At 32.1% G+C, this 20,122-nt stretch overlaps 1 protein-coding gene across 4 annotated transcripts in view; it reads right to left on the bottom strand.

Moving 5' to 3' along the window:
* The window catches only part of LOC115876973 (cytosolic purine 5'-nucleotidase), a 69,409-nt gene extending 49,351 nt beyond the window's left edge, over positions 1 to 20,058 (bottom strand). The window contains exons 1-3 of one of the 4 annotated variants that reach the window (XM_030893023.1): positions 19,936 to 20,058; positions 19,515 to 19,878; positions 12,512 to 12,669 (exon numbers count right to left, since the gene is read on the bottom strand). In XM_030893023.1, the coding sequence (XP_030748883.1) occupies positions 12,512 to 12,657 (146 nt within the window). In that variant the 5' untranslated portion in view covers positions 12,658 to 12,669; positions 19,515 to 19,878; positions 19,936 to 20,058. Of the gene's footprint in view, positions 1 to 12,511; positions 12,670 to 19,514 lie in introns of all 4 variants that reach the window. The other 3 variants (XM_030893025.1, XM_030893022.1, XM_030893024.1) reach the window with 3 other exon arrangements.
* Between the last annotated feature and the right edge of the window lie 64 nt (positions 20,059 to 20,122).

The following is a 20,122-nucleotide window of genomic DNA, read 5'->3' as shown; positions in this document are numbered from 1 at the left end:
AGTCAGTTCCTACATACCGTGTGGGATAATATATGTATGTAAATTAAGTACATAAGTGTAAGTTAACCACTGCATAAATAATAGACAAGATATATAACTATAAGAGATCTTGTGTGTGTTTGCTCCTAATTAAATATTATTCCTAATTAAACCGTAAAAGACTTTCTAATTTATCTCAACAGATTTCAATAATACGCACGTTTCAGTGCAAGCACAGATCATACAGATTATAACCTTTGTTTTTTGTTTATTGTTTTTCGTGGTTCCAATTTTCGGAATCGGGCACTAGTTAGGTTACTAGTTTGCGCACATAGCACGCCCACTTATGGCCTCTAAAATTGTGCACGGCGCCTGACCGGTACAGTTATTAGAGAGATATCGGAAAACCGAATAGCGTCATGCAGTATTTACGCATACCTTATCATGGTTACGATCAAGTTACGATATGCGCGAGTCAATTTTTAACGCAACACCCGCTAATAACGTTACCGCCTGACGTAATTTGCGGATCAACTACACCAAGGGCTATTTCTAAATAACGTTTAAAAATTGCTTAAATGGGCATGTGCGGGCATTTGACAACCGGGGCCGGCCGGCGAGATCTTTTATTTTAGATTATGTTTGAATTGTTTTGAATTATTACTTTAGTTTTATTAGGTAATTTGATATTTAAGTAGCTGGGATTAGTTTTAATTAAATAAATATGGCCCAAAATATGGATTCCACCTCTTCCAATATTAAAGAACCTATAAATAGGCTTAAGTTTACAGCAGATGACGACTTAGCCCTTCTAAGAGAATTTGTTGCTTGTTGCCCTAAACCCACTGGCACACATTGAACAATAAAGCACTGGAAACAAGCACTTTAGTACACAACCTAGTAAACAAAACAATTTCAAAGTTTTAAATTCAAAGTTAGGTTAAGTTTAAATAGCGGATGCGGCGACGCGAACAGAATTCTTTCCGATCCGATAACTGTAAATGAAGAGAGTTAATTGTAGTTAATACCACCTCACGTAAAGGAAATAACACCTGGCCTTATTAACGTCTATGCACGCTATTCGGTTTAGCGATATCTCTCTATTATGCTATTTATTGTTATTTACGCGAGTTTATTTTTGCGCACAGGAAATTTCACTCGTTTGCACATCGTCATAAAAAACAATTTTCGTACCACGAATTAGGGATAAGATTTTTATCTGTATACATATAGTATACCTAATCCGTGGTGCAAGTGTGATTTTCAATTTTTTCGTATTAACTTAATACAATACATTCACATATTTTCAGAGAGTTATGATTTAATCCTTATTTATTTTAGATTTTATATACCGTACGAGAATTTAAATCGTAGTAAAACAGAATTTAAATCATACAATAAAACACTTAACGAAATTATTTTCTAACTAGAAACACACCAATACCACAATTATCTAACACCTTCGCCAATTTGTCACATTTTTCTATTACAGAACGCTATTTTAAAACTAAAATAACTGCCGAGCTCAGGGAGAGCTCTATATACGGTAACAGATGGTTCGCGAAATTTCCATTCTTAAAACTGTCGTATTCCTTTTATTCCTCAAAATTTCTGTCTGGTTCGGGATTTTCAACCAATGGCTAAGAGATAACGCCCGAATTCCCGAAAGATGTCGCCACGCTTCTTAACAATATAAACACGCTTAGTGGTTTTTCGCTCTTCCGACAGATGTCATTGCCATGTCAGAAAATGACATTCTGAGTAGAATTACATATCATATGTCAACTTGACATTCTCGCTCTAGAGTGCCACGGCTATGTTAAAAACACTAATTCTTAATCAAGGAGCCTTGGAAAAATAGATTTGATTGTCTAATGATTTTAGTGTCTTGTCCTGGGAAATTAGAAAATGCTCAAATCGTATTTTTAATAATATCTCAATTTTTTCAAATGGAACGAGGGTGGCTCATTAGCATATTATTTGAAAAAAGCATTTTTTACGAATAATATGATACCACACAGTTGGTATTTCGAGTCAACTTTTCATTACGAACCACAAGTTATAATTTCAAATAAACCATATGCGAAAATGTCAAAAGTTGACATATGATATGTCATTCTATTCAGAGTATTATTTTCTATCGAATAAAGTAAAAAAATATCGAGGGTGCCATTTAAAAATCAAAAGTTGTAGTCGTTTCCGGTGAAACAGGAAGTGACCGAAAACAATTGAATACGTTTTTATAACAAATCTCGTTTTTTTTAACTGAAAAAATAAAAAAGTTATAGGGGATAAGCCACTTTTGAGAGGCACCCGGTACGTACCTACTTTGTTTTATGTAAACCCCCAGTAAAATAAGATAATTAAAAAAAATACCAATACTTTTTAATTAATAGATTTTAAATAATAGTTTTAGATGACTAAATCTCTAAAGAAAGTTTGTATTTTTACCAAACCCCTTTCAATACCCCAAACAACAAGCTGGTAACTGTAACTCTGTTCGATAAAAATAATATCATTATATTTAAGGTATTTTTAAGAGACTAAAAATTGATATGAGACAATATATTTAAATCTCCAACACCATAATCTATCTCAAAAGACAAAAAGATATTTTTTATAATCCTTCATTTCTAGGCTGATTAATAATTTATAGTATTAAATTAAAACAGTATAACCTTGTTGCTTAGGGATATCGACTTTTTATCAATACGATTATGTACTATTATTAATTACTTTATTTTATAGATTTTTAATCTCTAATATGCAATAAAAATAATCAATACTCTTAGTATTTTCCCGGAATGAAACAAAGGATTCACAAATATTCAAGTAAATCTATATCTATCAATCAATGTCTATTCACTTGAAATGGCTTTTTAAATCAAGCTATTAATCTCCAAAATTTAATTATCAAAATAATATGAATTATTTCAAAGCATATTTATTTTCCTATTTTAGACTTCACATCGTATATGTAATAAAAATCATGAATTAAAAATGTCAATATATTTTTTGTTTTGTTACCATCCCTATACTTGCCTATACCCTTAGATGAAAAAAAAAATCATATCTTATCTTTACTGAGATATGGTCTTAGATTAAGAATAAAAAGATATGGTAATGCGAATAAATCCTATGTCCGCGTCGTATAGATATGTATGTACCGTATGATCGGAAAAAAAACGGCGTCCAGTTGGCTTGGAAATGACGATCGATGACATTTCCCATATAATTTTACATATAAAAAATGACAGCGATCTTCATTTCATAGCCATGGCTGACGCCGTTTTTAATCGACCATACGGTTTTAGTAATTTTAAATTAAGCGAACACGTAATAAATTGCAGATTTAGCCCAGTCAAATTAGAGAAATCGGTGGAAAAATATCACACAGTTTTGAAAATGGTTTTAAATGATTTTTCTAGACTTGGGCTGATATGTGTCATGTGTCAAAAGCTCCCGAAGATAGACGATGAGCTCGAGGAGAGGGGAGGGGTTAAATGTTACTTTTATGACTTTTTAGCTTATATCTCGGAAAATATGCCACCTACAAAAAAATACCTTATAAAGAAAAATGAAGCTCAGAAAATTCTTTACAAAATTAGTTGAATGCATTTTTTTCATAGGTCTAACCTTTTAAGAGTTACAAGATTGACAAAATTAACACTATTTTTCATATCATGTTTTCGCATTTAAAGTCTAAATTTAATCTTTCATTTAACAATGGTAATATTAAGGGGTCCTGATGTAATCCTTCAAGTCTTCAGTGCATCGTGACTTTTTGCCTTCCATTGGAGAGCACTAGTGCACACAGGACTTAATAACTGAAAGTTAAAGATTAATGCATGCCTGCTTTACGGTAAAAAAAGCATACCACAGCATTTAGAGCAGCTGCAAATATTGTAGAAAGTATACGAAAACCCAGAATCATGGTTTATGGTCCATGATTGCCCAGAGTTGAAGATGATTTCTTCCTTTCTTCAAAGAGTCTTAAAAGCGCATATGAAAGTGTGATTTCTGAATCTTCTCAACCTACAATAATTGAATGCAATAATGATATCCACATACATATAGTAAGAGTCCCCATACTTTAAAATTATCTATATTATTCTACATTATCCGTTTTAGACAAGTAATTTCTATTAAATAAAAAAAGTGATTTTAATTTACTATTTGTAATAATGCATGTATCGCTTCCTTTTTTAATTTAGTAGGTCTTTCAAATTATTTTTTAATTTTGTACAATATCGTATAATATATCATGAATTTTAAATTACAAAAAATCTATGTTATTAAAGATAAGGTGCTTTAATTTTCATTATAAGACTTTTGAATTGAGGAATTTTATGAAGGTGTTTCTTATTTCCGACACAAAAATTAATTCAGAAACATAATAATTCACTATTATTTAATAAATGTATTATTATTTATTTTGTTTCTTTAATATATATATAATATATTTATGTACATAATGTCGGTTTTGATTCTTTTAATTACACAAAAATATAAAGCAAAATAAATGAACAGAAAACATTATCCATTTTAACAAATAACTTGCGTAGTCAAGGAGTGATTTATATGAACGCATCACGTATAAAATTTATAAAATCACAGTATAGTATACTAAGTTATACTTAATACTTAAAAAATCATGATATCGTACTTCTACAACGCTATTTGAATGAAAAACGGGCAATGAAAAGAAATGTGTTTGTACGGATTTGGAATATGCCATTTGATTTAGTATCCAAATTTATGAAGGGTTAGTTCGGAAACCATAAGTCCGGGAACAAAAATGTATAGAGTCATTTTTATAGAGAATTTTGTCAGCTTTATTTTTATATATAAAGAGTTTTTCGGTAGATTTCATAGTTTCCGAGATAAGCAAAAAAGTAAAAAATTGACTATGGGATTTTTTTCCACCGATGGACCTTTTTATAACCAATTTGACTGGGGTAATTATTAAACAATAAAAAATCATTAAAACGAATAAGTTCAAACACAATATCAACGCCATATACCGATAATATTCCTTTTGTTTCTAGTAATCTAGTTTTAATTTGACAATTGATTGTTGGGACTGTTACCATAGACTATTACGGTCGATTTTAATAAATTCAAGAGAAAGTCAATATAATTATTTTACAAAAAAAATAGTATTGATCATCTGCTGGTGTTGCTAATATTCGAAATTTGGAAATGCGTGTTCAATGAGATAATCTCGTGTTCAATGAGATAATCCTCGGTTTCATACAAAGCGGTACCACAAAAGAGCAGCCATAATGTGACGGCCGTTTTTGCCAACGATTAGTACGGCCGCTTTGACAAATACGGTATGTTAAAATACTGCCGATTTTCGCTTTGTGTCAGTTCAAATCAATTATTGTCCATCGCTTCAGAAAAAACGGTGGTTTATTTTTGGAGCAGAACGCTTTTCGTGTTTTCCATTTTTGTCACAATAAAAATTGCGCAAACTACTTATAATCTGCTGGCAAAAGTTTGTAGTTAAAATTTTCAAATTAAAAATAAAAGATCCCGTACTTATCACAGTCTACATAATACAATAGAATATTGTGAAATATATTTTTTTCTTTTTTGTAAATTAAACATAACATTAGATAAACTTTACATACTTTCAAAATTATTTTTGATAAAAAGTAGTAAATAAATACAGGATTGTATTTAGTTGCGAGTCATTAAATATTACTACAAAAGTAGTACCAAAAACGTTTAAATAAAATATACGACGGCCTCCCCATAAGAGCAATGAGAGGATTTACGTCCCAGTATTGAAGGACAGAAAATCGAGTCTGAATGGTTTCAGGACATAAGTTCATCCTTGTTTAGTCAAACCTCCTACAACACAAGGATAGACTTATGTAGGAAATGCATTGAAATTCTATAGCCATCCTTCAATATCGGGACAGGAATTTAAGCGGTGCCCTCCGTATATTTTATTTAAACGTATTTGGTAGTACCTATTATTACTAATGTGATTGAGTCCGTTAGTCGGCAAAAAGGAGACATTAACTTAAATATTTGTTTCCTTTGATTTTCGGTTATAATTTTATCGAAGGATATGGACAAGATCGGATAGTGTCAAAATTAAAAATAGACTGGGCTGTCACACAAAATTCAAATTAGGGCGAATAAGAGGCGAATGAACAAGCTCTCATTGTTCATCGCGAAATATATTAATTATTTTACAAGAGACGCTGGTAAAACAGAAACAACCACACAGAAAGCGAGTAACGCGTGTTAGCGTGTTAAGCGTCCCCCTTTTGCGACTAGAGCTCCGCCATGCTCTATACCGAGCGTTGGCGACCTCTGACATGTACTTGTGATGTGTGTCATTAGTGTTACACAAGTACACGGGACCCTATGACGAGACCTACTATCGGCGAATCCCAACAGCACTATTTTAGCTTCCTAAGCAAATATAATAAAGGTCGCGCGATTGCCATTGCCTTCCTTAAAGTAGCGGCTCACTGGTCGCTCAACTTATATACATAAATATTTTTATTGAAATAAATCAAGCAACTAAATAAAAAATACTGGCATGGAGATCGAACCCAGTACCACTCGCACAGCAGATCTACACACGACTGCTTGCCACTGCTGGCCCTGGCCGGCCACTTAATGGATTCTTAATAAAAAAAATATCAGTTTTGATGCGATCGCGATCTATACTGTATACAAATAATAAAGTTATTCGATAACCAACAAAATTTTGAAATAAAGATTAGTTATACTGTAATGATCGAACAAAAACGGCGTCAAAGACGGCTGGGGAATAAAAATGGATGATAATTTTGGGGAGGTCAATCTGTAGACGTTATTTATTAAAAAGTGGCATAAAATTTGTCAAAATTAACTATTATTAATTATTAGAGATGAGCAAGAAATCGCAAATGGCGATTCAATCGCAGCGATTTTAAAATCGCAATGGCAACCTGCGATTGGCTTTCATAGGAAACTGCGATTGCTATTTCTTCTATTTTCGAGTTACAATTTAGGCAACCAGTATTACTATAGCTGCGATTTGATACTTTGTTGCGATTTTGTTGCAATTTTACTGCGATTGTGATTTTGTAAACTGAGATAGTGATTTCTATCTGCGAGTTTGAATTTTTAGGAGTTGCGATTTGCTAGATTGTTGCGAATGTAATTTTGTGGTCAATAGACCACAAAATTACATTCGCAACAATGTTACAATAGTAACATTTTATAGTAAATTGCGATTGTATTTTGTCTCTGATAGTATTTATTTATAGAGAAGGTATTATTTCCTAGGGCCACAATCAATAACATACAGGGTGTCTCTCAAGAGTGGTTCACCCGTATAAGTTTTAGTGACGATTCCATATACATATCAAATCTATACGGATCATCGCCTATCCCTGCAATGTGTTGGAGTTGAAGCCGAGTTAGAGACAACTAGATAACCGGTCCATGTTACAGGTAGTAGTGGGAACTATCGAATGAATACTATCGAAACATTCGATAGTTGCAATTCATTCGAATAACTCGATAGCTAGTAAAAAAACATTCGTTGAAAACTATTCGAATAAAAATTATCGAATAAATGCGTCATCTGCCTTGAAATATTGTATTCTAGTAATTCGGCAGCAAAAACCATTCATTTATAAAATTCATTCATTTAGAAAATTCATTTATTCGTCAGGATCGATTATAATAAAATATTAACTGGATTTTAGTTGTCGCCCGGCGACGTAGGTTTCTTTCCGAAAAACCCGGTCGGTGGCAATGCTATGAAAGAAGCCGGCATCTTTGATTTTTTGTGGAGTCAGATAAAGATAAGGACACATTATTTTTTTTATTGAGGTGCTAGTATTTACAGAGAAAATACATTATGAAGGGCGCTGTTGCCATATATTGGTATTAGTCTCGGTATTAATTGATATTAGCAAAGAATATTATTGTTTGGCTTTAGTTAGTTAGGGATAGTATGTCTATATATTTTATATTTTTTTATTAATATTCTGTTGTTACACTGCAATAATACTTGTTATTTTGGATGTAGGAAAATTATTTTTAATGTGTTTAAGCAAAGACTGGTTTAATAAATAATAATAACAGTAATAATTTGTTATACCTATTAACAACAAAATTTGAAATCATTTAATATAAACATTTTTTTTAAGTAGTAGCAAAATATAAACAACAAATTTGATGTCAAAATTATTTATATTAGATCCTATTTAAAAATAATATAGTCTCTCAATTTTTTGTGGCAACGTTGGTTTATTAAATAATAATAATTACAGAACTAATTTGTTATATTAACAACAAATTTTAAAATCATGAAATATAAACATTTATTAATTTTCTAAGCGTGCAGTGTAATGCAAGGAAAATATAAATAAAAATTAGAAATCAAAATTATTTATATTCGGTACTTTATATTACTATTTAATAATAATAATATTTACTTTTACTGGTATTTACTTACTAAAAAATAAATGAAATATTTCTTCGCAAAAAACTACATGTAAGAGAATTAGCATAAACAAAATACAAACATCGTTAACTTTTTTTTAAATTGGCACGTGTAAAACTTTTAATTTAATTTTCTCACCCCATAGTCTGAGTTCGATAACCATTTACTTAACCACATTAATTAATATAATTATTAAGTTCAACTAATTCATATTATTAAAACATCTAAAATACAAATATGTATTTTTAAAATTAATTGTAAGTTCATCTCATCTCTCTTAAAAATTGCTACTTCTCAAAATTTCCCATTAAAAAATAGACCATATACCATATAAAATTAAATAATTGAAAGATCGGGCTACGGAAAATCACACAAACTTTCGGAAAAATTTTGACCACCTGCACACGCACACAATCGTCAATTAAAAAAACTACTATTTTAGTATTTTAAATATTTTAATAAACGCAAAAATAGCACAGTATTTATAAGGCGAAGTTATAAAAATTTGGAAGAACTAATAATGCACTGACGCACACAAAAATCAAACGAATACTAAATTTCATTTATCAAAAACATTCGATAGTCGTGGCTCAACGATAACCATTTAGTCGCACGGCGAGGTTGTCACATATGCTTTAGTATACAAATGAATGAATGATTTTATTCGAATAAAACCATTCGATAGTTGAAATCATTCATTCAGTAACCATTCGATAGTCTAATTCAATCGATAGTTCCCATCGCTAGTTACAGGAACCTAAGTTCGTCTGTTAGAAAAACGCTGGCGCAATAGCGCAACTCCAAAATTCCGAATATCGATTAGTTTTAGCTTGGCCTTGTGGAACGCGTGGTCGAACGGGAGCGCAAACACGATCCTCATTTCTGTGCCTCATCACAGTGCCTCATTTATTATTCGACTGTCTTTGTGTTCGCATCGCGAACGAAGCGCGAACGTAAGCCGTACGAAGATGTACGAATGAACAGCTTATGCTCTGATTGGTTTAGTTATCCGATCGATAATTAAAAATTCACGCTTGCGCACAACGCTTGTGCTTCACTAACTGAGCGAAGATTTATATACCCATTTCACCGGCTCGGCTTCACAGAATGCAGTTTGGAGTCAATATACGTTAGTTAATATATATATGGACGATTCACTTTAGGGCTGTCGCGAGGATTGCATTTAAAATAAAAATTTTGTTACCAAAACAAAGTAAAAGATATTTGTGAAAGAACTAGGTGAGGAATATTCGATTTCTTAAAACAGTTTTATAAAACAAATAACACAAATGGGTACTATTTTCGACGTGGAGGCGGCGGAGTAATGTCGGGTGTTCGATATTTACGTTCCGATTTGCTGTCTTCCATTCGCGAATTTCAAGTTTCCAAAGCTTTACGCCCTGGGTTACTCGAGAACGGTTCTGAAAGGAGCTGTGCGCGACAGCCTGGTGCCTCCATATGGCGCGGAATAGTTCTGAAGGTGCATCCACATTATCCTAGAAAAAGCGGATCGGCGTAATAACCTTGAAACGATTTCCAGTAATTCTATTGGCTGAAAAATTCATCTGTCAAAAATTTCAGCCAATAGAACTACTGGAAATCGTTTCAAGGTCGTTACGTCAATACGCCGATCCGTTTTTTCTAGGTTCATGTAGATGCACCCTGAGAGTATCGCGTTTTTGAACAGTTCAGAGCTGCACATCTGCGCGAATGGAAGTAATTGACTGACCTCGACCGATGGAGTCTTGTTGCTCTAACGCGCACGCCCATACCGGGAATATGGACGAATTAAAATTGACGCTACGCCTGCAGTTTTATTTCTGTTTGAACGTTTGGAGTATTCGGTTGTATAGTGCTCTAAAAGTAAATTTATTAAGTCGATAATGGATATTAGAAGTATAGAGGACTTGGTAATTTTCTTCCAACGACCAGATGATGTTATATTGGCTGATCTACAATGAGCTGGGCTGAATAGGTTCAACTATAGATGTCCGAAAAGAAACTGCAGAAATTATTGTGCTCTACAGAGAAAAGAAGGCGATCCATTGGGACATGTATTCAGATGCAATAGGTGCAAAGTGAGTTACAGTTAAAATCATTTTTCTCACAAATGATGTACCACTGGAGCTGTTTAACAACACCACTAAAAGTGACAGCATCCTTATTGAATAAACGGCCAGGAACGGTACTACAGCAGTACAGGTGTTTTCGCGACATCGCATCATGGAAACTGTTAAATGATCCCGAAGAATACAAATTTGGTGGTGTTGGGCGTATTATACAAATAGACAAGAGTACCCATACTACGAAGTTGGCAGAATTGTGCCATAAAAGTGGGTGTTAGGCATATGTGACAGCGAAGAGAGGCGTTGTAGTTTTTTTACAAGACCGTACAAGACAGTCAATCCTGATACAAATTGAAAAATACATATTACCAGGAAGTGAAATTTGGACCGATGCGTATGTGGCTTACAGAAGTCTAAATACATTACGTGGAGTTTCACCGTAACAGATAAAACGGTAAACCACACAAGAAATTGTGTCTATCTAGAAACAGGCGCTAATACAAATTACGTAGAAGGCTACTGGTTGAGATTGAAAGGCTTTCGCCCAAGGTTACATGTACTGCAGTCTGGTATGCTACAGGAGCATATCGATCATTTTATGTGGTATGAGAAGAACTAGAAGATTGTTTTAATAAAATAATTACACATATAACTGAAAGATATACTTTTTGAATAAATTAATTTAAATAAATTGTTTGTTTTTTTTTATAATGTAGTTTTTCATTTTATTACAAATTACCTTTGCAATATTGCCATAGCTATTAAAACACGCTTATAGCGTGATTTAATTGCATTGGTTTCACTCTTTTTGGTTGGATTGATTTAGTTATTAGGCTGGTTATTTGGTGGAGTTGGTTGGTTTTTACTTATTTATATTTGTTTTTTTGATATTCATTGATTTTCTTTATTTGTTTGTAATAAATGTATATTATGGTAAATGTAGAGTTTGGGTTAAATAGAGCAATGAAACTACATAACAACAGCAAACGAAACTAATACTGCCGAAATTGGGCGTAAAATATTGCACGAAAAGCTATGAAGAAGCGCAAAAATATTTTTGAGGTTAGAAAATTTTTCTCGTTTATTTTACAAAAAAAATCGTATATTTTTCTTTACCTCAAGCTGATTATTTTAGTCTACAAAAGCAGAATATCCACTTTATTTTATAGAAAATTTGTTAATTTTGACAGCCCTAAAGTGAAACAGACCCACTTTTTTATTTGTTCTGATAAAAAAAAACGAGATTTGGTATGTTAGTATAATGGTGCGTTCTGACGACTCGTGTACTTTTTATTGGCAAGTATTTTTTTTTTTGGTAGACAGGGTCTGGTGGGAATGCGGCGTAGCTCCTATAATAAATAACTTAGAAATTCTGTGTCGATGCCCGACGCACCGTGTATACCAATTACAAATATTTGTCAAGTACACGAGTCGTGAGAATGCGCCATAAGACATAAATTAGGATTAACTGACGTATTCAATTGTTTTAGTCACTTCCTGTTTCACCGGAAATGACTACAACTTTTGATTTTTAAATCACACCCTCGGTATTTTTTTACTTTATTCGATATAAAATGACACTTTGAATAGAATGGCATCTTTTGACATTTTCCCTTAAAAAATCGTATTTTAAATTTTAATCTAGAATGTCATGGCTGTGTTAAAAACACTAATTTTAATCAAGATGTCTTGGAAAAATAGATTTGATCGTCTATTGTTTTTCGCGTCTTGTCCTGGCCAGTTAGTTAAAAGATGTCCAAATCGTATTTTTAATCATATCTCAAGTGATTGGAGAATCGCAGTTTTGCTCATCTCTACTAATATTAGAATTATTAAAAAAGGATAGAACGTTTCCAGACACACAAATCTATTTCCAAAAAAATATATCATCGATTGTCATTCTCCAGCCGTCTTCGACACTGTTTTTTTTTCGATCGTATGGTATTATTATGATACAATTTTCTATTAAAGAAATTATTATAGCAATATGATTTAAATTTACCTGTGAGCTACAATTCTGTCCGAAGAACGGCCTCTAGTAAAGTACTCCATTTCGGCAGTGCTATTTGCCCTGTCTCTCGTCACCTTCGTAGTGGCAACGTTTAATAAGTCTAATTTTTGACATAAACAATTCTTAGGTTCCTTCATTTCTTCGAACAGCTAATAAAATACTAATGTTAAAATAATCGCTGTGTGCTTATAGTTATTGAACTAAAACAACAATACGTCAGACTTAAATGACCTTTATGATGCCACCAACGAAGAAGATTAGCTCTGTCGAAAGAGATAGAAAAATAATTGTGGACCGATAAGTATATAAACAGAAAGTAGAAATGTAAAGAACTAACGTCATTACTTATCTAGATAGTAAACGATATCTGTGCCCACAATCTTAACATATTGATTATTTTTCCAGAAATATAGTCACAAAATGCCAAAAAAGTATTTTTTGTTTCTTTTTACGTTCGATATGCAAACGAACAAAGTAAGACAAAATGTAGTACAAACTGTATTGTGCGTTCTTGTTTTTAAGGCAAAAGAATAACCTTTTTTCTATTTTAAATTCTTGTTAAAACGTGAAAACTATAACTGAGGTCCAATTCTAGACTTTCCAGTAAAACTTAAGAATAATCCAAAATTTAAACATTAGTTTAAACTAATCATTTAGTTAACTAAATGGTAGCAAACTTCGTGCGAGACTGATATAAGAATATATTCTTCCGAGGATTATGTTTTTCTTTTAAGAGTCGATTTCACTAGTCCGAAAAAGTAGCAAAATAAGCGTTCGGCATTTAACGTTTTATGTAAAACTGGCTAGGTATTTTTACACAAATGAAGAAGAAAATTAAAGATAAAGGATTATACTATATCCGTATTGTAGCACATTTTTAGACAACTTCTTTATTTTTAAGATTTTGATGGTCAAACATCAACAAAATATTCCTTGTTTGGACTAAATTTTCTCGAAAATAAAGACATAATTTAAAATTCCGTTACAATACGGAAATAGATTGAAGTTTTTTGATTACAGTAGGGTTACCAATTTTTAAAATAAAAAAAAAATAGAGGATGAGAGGGCAGAAAAGCGCCGCAGGCGAAACATTTTTTGAAACCTCTTCCAAATGTTGTCAAGAATTTACCCAAAAATTATGTTAACGTTATGCGGTTGATGCTCTTTCTTACTTTCCCAAAAATATTTATACTCAAAATTTATTAAATATAAGCTAACAGTAAGTAAACATAAAAAAGCTATTGATGCATCGCTTTCACAAATACTTCTTGTACATAAATATTTTTTTTCTGTAAAAACGAGTGGGAGTAGCGAGAGACATACTGTTGCCAAATTAACAATTTTATGAAACATTTTGGCAATAGACGAATATTTTTTGTTTGAGTTTGGTATGCAAAAAAGAGAATTTTTTCAATACGTGAAAGAAAAGAGGACAATACGATCAAAAAGAGGACTGTCCTCTGGAATAGAGGACGGTTGGCAACCCTAGATTACAGTGATATATAATTTATATGGTTTTGTAACAAATTGATCGCTATTTTAGGGCAAATGCACAATTTCTGCAAACCTTAATCAAGCCTTAATTAAAGCATGTGTGTTTGGAATTTTAGGTGTGGTTTAACACGAAAGGATCGAGCTCAGCCTTAGGCAGATTTCTGAAATATAATATATATTTCCTTAGGCCATTTTATGCCAGTAAACACCTCGTCCGCGTTAGACAGTATCGCACGATATAATTTAGAAATATTTTATTATCTTATGCCGGGTCCAGACCAAGGCGACAGAAAGTGAACACGATTTTGAGACAAAAACAAAACAAATCTGCGACAAAAAAGAGAAATTCCGACAAGACAAATTTAAGACAAAGTGTCTATACCGCTAGGACAAAAGTGTAACAAAGTTCAGTATATGCGTTTTATTTCAGTAATCAGTTTTATTAATCATGTGGCCTTTCCACCAGGAAGAAGATATTATTATATTACTAGCAGTCAGTAGCACAGAATATACTAACGAAAAAGAAGCCCAAGTTCCTTGAAATAAATCGGTTCCATTTTCGTAGCGCCATCTCTCGTTGTAGCTGACATTTACAGGATAGCTAAAGGGGTGCGGGGCCGGGCGAAACAGGCGGGAATTGTAAAATACACTTTTTTATTTTAATTATTTTTATTCGCTATTTGCAATTTTATTTTTAAAACATATTATGTGAAACAATCACATAATATGTCTTAAAAATAAAATTACAAACGGAAACAAAAGGAATTAAATAATCTGAAAATCTATAAAGTTTATTGATTAAAAAGTTATGCTATGCAAATTGATATATTAAGTATAACCTCTTTGGTATAACATTGTTAAACAAACATTAACAAATCATAACATATCAGATCATAGAACTAAAAAAGTACTATTACATAAAAACAGGTGATACAATACTTCAAAATTAATTTTAACATAATATCCTTATTTTTTTTTAACATAATATCCTTCAAAACCGAAAAATCAAACTGTAAACACAACCACACTTATCACAACAGAAATTAACACACACTTCCACGGCAAATGTCCAAGAAAGACTGATCGTTCTGATTGGTCCTGGTCCCGTCGTAGCTCACTAGTGATGAGAAAAACCGACTAATTTCAATAATCGAGTACTCGAGTATCAAGCGATTGCAATAACCGAGTGATCACTCGAGCGAAATATCGCTCATATTTAAAAATACGGGTTTTTGTCCGTCGCATGTTGTAAGTACTCGTTAACGCCAAGCGCCAAGCAGTTAGCTGCGTGCGCAGGGCACATATTCTTTCGGTAATGAACGGCAAGTAGTAAGCGGCGAGCGATTCGCTTGATCGCCTGATTTAGTTTATTTCGCATTGTCGATGTAGGTCGTAAAATTTTGTCTCTCAGATACGCAACGGATAAATATACCGGGTGCGTCTCAAAAGTGGACCACCCCTATAACTTTTTAATTTTTTCAGATAAAACAACGAGATTTGGTAAGTTAGTATATGACATAAATTAGGATTGATTGACATATTCAGTTGTTTTCGATCACTTCCGGTTTCATCGGAAATGACTGCAACTTTTGATTTTTTAATCGCACCCTCGGTATTTTTTTACTTTATTCGGTAGAAAATGACACTCTGAATAGAATGACATATCACATGTCAACTTTTGACATTTTCGCATATGGTTTATTTGAAATTGTAACATGCGGTTCATAACGACAATTTGACTCGAAGTACCAAGTGTGTGGTATCAAATTAATCGTAAAAAAATTCTTTTTCGAAATATGCTAATGATCCACCCTCGTTCCATTTGAAAAAAATTGTGATATGATCAAAAATACGATTTGGGCATCTTTTAACCGGCCAGGGCAAGACACTAAAGACATTAGACGATCAAATCTATTTTTCCAAGGCTCCTTGATTAAAAATTAGTGTTTTTAACACAGCCATGGCACTCTAGATTGAAATTTAAAATACAATTTGTTTTTAAGCGAATATGTCAAAAGTTGACATATGATACGTTATTCTATTTAGAATGTCATTTTCTATTGAATAAAGTAAAAAAATACCGAGGGTACCATTTAAAAATAAAAAATTGTAATCATTTCCGGTGAAACAGGAAGTGACAGAAAACAATTGAATACGTCAATCAATCCTAATTTATGTCATATACTAACATACCAAATCTCATTTTTTTATCTAAAAAAATAAAATGTAATAGGGGTGAGCCACTTTTCTGAGCGAATTTTCGCTCGAGTGATCCCATCACTATAGCTCACGTTGTATTGTCGGTAAGCAAAATCCCTGTACAAAAATTTTGATGATCAGCGCCATCACCCGTCGTAATTGGGAAACTTTTGCTGGAACCATTTTTAATATTTCACTTACATGGCCCTGGTCAGTAGTGTTGTGTTTGACTCGTCATCCCATGTTGCAAAAAGAAACACCAAATGTTTTTGTTTTTATTTCTCTCGTACACTATATAGCTATTAATATTTTTTATTTTCTTCTTAACATCATCAACCGAGTTTATATTTAATGCTAAATAAATATCCTCTAATGCACCAGCTCTCTTGTAGGTAACAATTTTTGTAGTCCTTGTTTTTACTCAGTAGTGTTGTGTTTGACTCGTCATCCCATGTTGCAAAAAGAAACACCAAATGTTTTTGTTTTTATTTCTCTCGTACACTATATAGCTATTAATATTTTTTATTTTCTTCTTAACATCATCAACCGAGTTTATATTTAATGCTAAATAAATATCCTCTAATGCACCAGCTCTCTTGTAGGTAACAATTTTTGTAGTCCTTGTTTTTACCCTCCCATAATAATAAATGCGCTCTATAAAGCCCTATTAGTTTGCAGGCATTTTCCGTGTTCCACTTTCTCTCTTCCGACATTTTTTTTATAAAGATGGAGCACTCCGCCATATACTAATGATCATATATTACCAGTACGAGGTAAGAGCACTCCACAGTACTAAATTTGTGTGATTTTATAGGTTTCCTACTTTTGGCAATGCACGACATCCACACTGCGCTGACAACTTGTCGTAAAATACACGACAAAACAGAGACTCTTTGAACGTTACCGACTCGAGACGGGACATTCAAAAGTCTCCGAATTTGGAAATAAAACAAAAATGAGACAAAAATGTCGCATAAATGTATTGGATTTGTCGTAAAACATGCATGTTTCTGTCTTGTCGCTGTTTTCTTTGCTTGGTCTAGACCCGGCTTTAGAATAAAAGTACGTACATGCTCAACGCTCATGAATCACCGAAAAATCTCCAATCGCAGGCAAGAGGTGATCGCAATGCAACTGTGTCACTGATAACGCGGTGGCTCCTTTAGGTAATCTACAACCTCGTCTACAACCAAATTTTCCATTCAAAAATAATGTAAGAGTGTAAGAGTAAGTGTGGTAGATGCTATAGCAGTGTATGAGTACTGATTATCTACTGATTAAAATCAATAAGTCAGATCAAATCCAGATCTGTCCGTATTTAGATATTTAAGAATGTTTTTTTTTCAATTTTAATAAATAATATATTTCTTGATATTTTATTCTTCTCAATTAATTTTATAATTGTCATTATGCTTACTTTAATACATTGTGTAATACAATGTTTATAGCAAATTAAGGGTAAATAAATAAGGACACCTTGATTTTTTAGACGGTTTGTGTACGATCGTCGAAAAAGTGGCCCCAAATGGCCCAAAAATCATTATTTTGCAAATATTTGCCAAAATATGCAATTTACTATTTTTTTCTTGGAATAAAAAATGAATCTTCCGTTACAAAAAAGGTCCTGACACTTTTTTTTGTAAAGTTCCAGGAAAACGGTTAAAAACGGCCCTAAAGGGTCAAGGAACGGGTTTTCTCTGGATGCATTAGGTATTGGCCGAAATATGGCATATAGATGATCATTCATGATCGCCAAATGGAATACTGGGTCCTTTTTGTAAATTGGAAGATTGGGATCTTCGAGCCGGAATATCTCGAAACTGCTAAGGACCATTTTTGTAGGTTTTACCTAAGCTTCATTTTTTATTCCAAGAAAAATTTTGTAAATTGCCTATTTTGGCAGATATTTGCGAAAAACTGATATTTGGGACATTTGGGGCCATTTTTTCGGTCAAAGCACGGTGTTAGGTGCTACAATTGTAGTGTTACAATTTTTCCCCTTACACTACTCCCCAAAAGGTACACAACACACAACTATGTTTTAAAGTCTATAGGCGCTTGAGATTTAATTTGTATTTTAAGTTATAAAATTTACAATTTCTGAAGTTTAACAATCCTTATGACCACAAAATGTGAGGTGTAATAAATACTCACAGTTGAAATGTAAAATGCTTGAAGCTTCCATATAAATATATATATATATATATATATATATATATATATATATATTTTTTTTTTTTTTTTTTTTCGTGGGGAAAATCTTTATATATATATATATATATATATATATATATATCAATCCTTATGATCACAAAATGTGAGGTGTAATAAATACTCACAGTTGAAATGTAAAATGCTTGAAGCTTCCATATATATATATATATATATATATATATATATATATATATATATATATATATATATATATATATATATATATATATATATATATATGTATTTAGGTATAGTTGCTCAACAAAATCCCCACCTAGTTTATAGGAAAGCTGTAGTTATAGGCATCTGAGGATGTATACATCTACAGCAGTTTTGTGCTTTAATAAGCTTTTTACTAATAAAGGTTTACCATTCTAATTGGGTGGTTAACCAAATCTATAACAGCACAATAATTGCTGTTTTAGCTGAACTCTTGTTAAATAAGTATTCATCATTTTAGCTTTGCAATTTATAATGATTCGTATACAAAAGACCATAAACTGAGTCAAAAGGAAACTTTTAAGTGGCAAAAGATATTTGTCTTCATCTTCTAGAATTAAATTTTATGCAAAAGACTTTTATGTAGTGTATCTAAATCGAAATCATAGAGTAATAAAAACTGGACTGTACTAATATGTAGGTATACATAAACAAAATATATGAAAGAACCAGTCAAAATAATTACCTAGATGGTTGTTAGATCTTTTTTAACACATAAATAAGATGTTATCTGTTATCTTTGTTTAGTTTAAATTTCTTTTATTATAATTTTCTGTATTACACAAAATCTATAATCTAAAAATAATAGGTAGGTACTCTAGGTATATTCAAAATAAGTTGTTAGTTTGGAAAAATGTATTTTTCCAAACATTGAATAAAAACGAAATTTTTTAGTTGATTATATCCACAAATATCACTTTGAATTAAGTATGAAAAGAAACATTTGGGAATAGTGTTAGTTTGTATTGAACTATTTTTACTTATTTAAAGGCGCAGCTTTATAGATCGGAATAGGATAGGTTTAATATACAGATATAATTGTCAAAAGTATATAGGTGTGACAAAACATGCGGCAATCACTTCTTACCTTTGAGTTGCTTTCCTATACCATTTTTTGCCTGTAATTTCTTTGTTTTCCGTACAATTATCCATAGTAATCTGGTAATAGGTTATGCTCCTGTCTGTAGATATTTGATTTTATATTTATCTATAAAGACAATTTATTAAGGTAACGTTAAACCATACACTCAGCACGAATTTTAAAAATAAGTTCAAGTTCCAAGAATAACTTTTCTCAATCGCATTCCAGGCTAGACGAGGCTGGAGTTCGAAGCAAGACTAGAATGTTCAATTTATGACTCAGATTTTTAAAAATATAAACCACTTATACTTATGAAAAACACCTTGAAGAATGGAATTTTCCTATTTGCTTAATTATTAGCGCACGTAATCTAGAATATAATATAACAATAAAATAAATTCCAGCAAATCATCAAATTTTCAATTACAGTTTATAAAATTGTTTGTTAACAAATGAGACCACAGAGCTACAGTTGCCAATTATATTTGACACATATGTACATATCCAAAGACATATCGAATATAAAAATCCAGAGAATAGGCCTGAGATCTCTGGAATCTGGAATAGGCTATAAATTTTACCTGAAATAGGGACTAAATACAAATATCGAAATC

Source organism: Sitophilus oryzae, unplaced genomic scaffold (assembly GCF_002938485.1).
Source record: "Sitophilus oryzae breed Bouriz unplaced genomic scaffold, Soryzae_2.0 scaffold_1441_pilon_pilon, whole genome shotgun sequence".
In the NCBI taxonomy this organism is placed as follows: domain Eukaryota; kingdom Metazoa; phylum Arthropoda; class Insecta; order Coleoptera; family Curculionidae; genus Sitophilus; species Sitophilus oryzae.
This window is presented reverse-complemented; position numbering and strand designations above follow the sequence as displayed.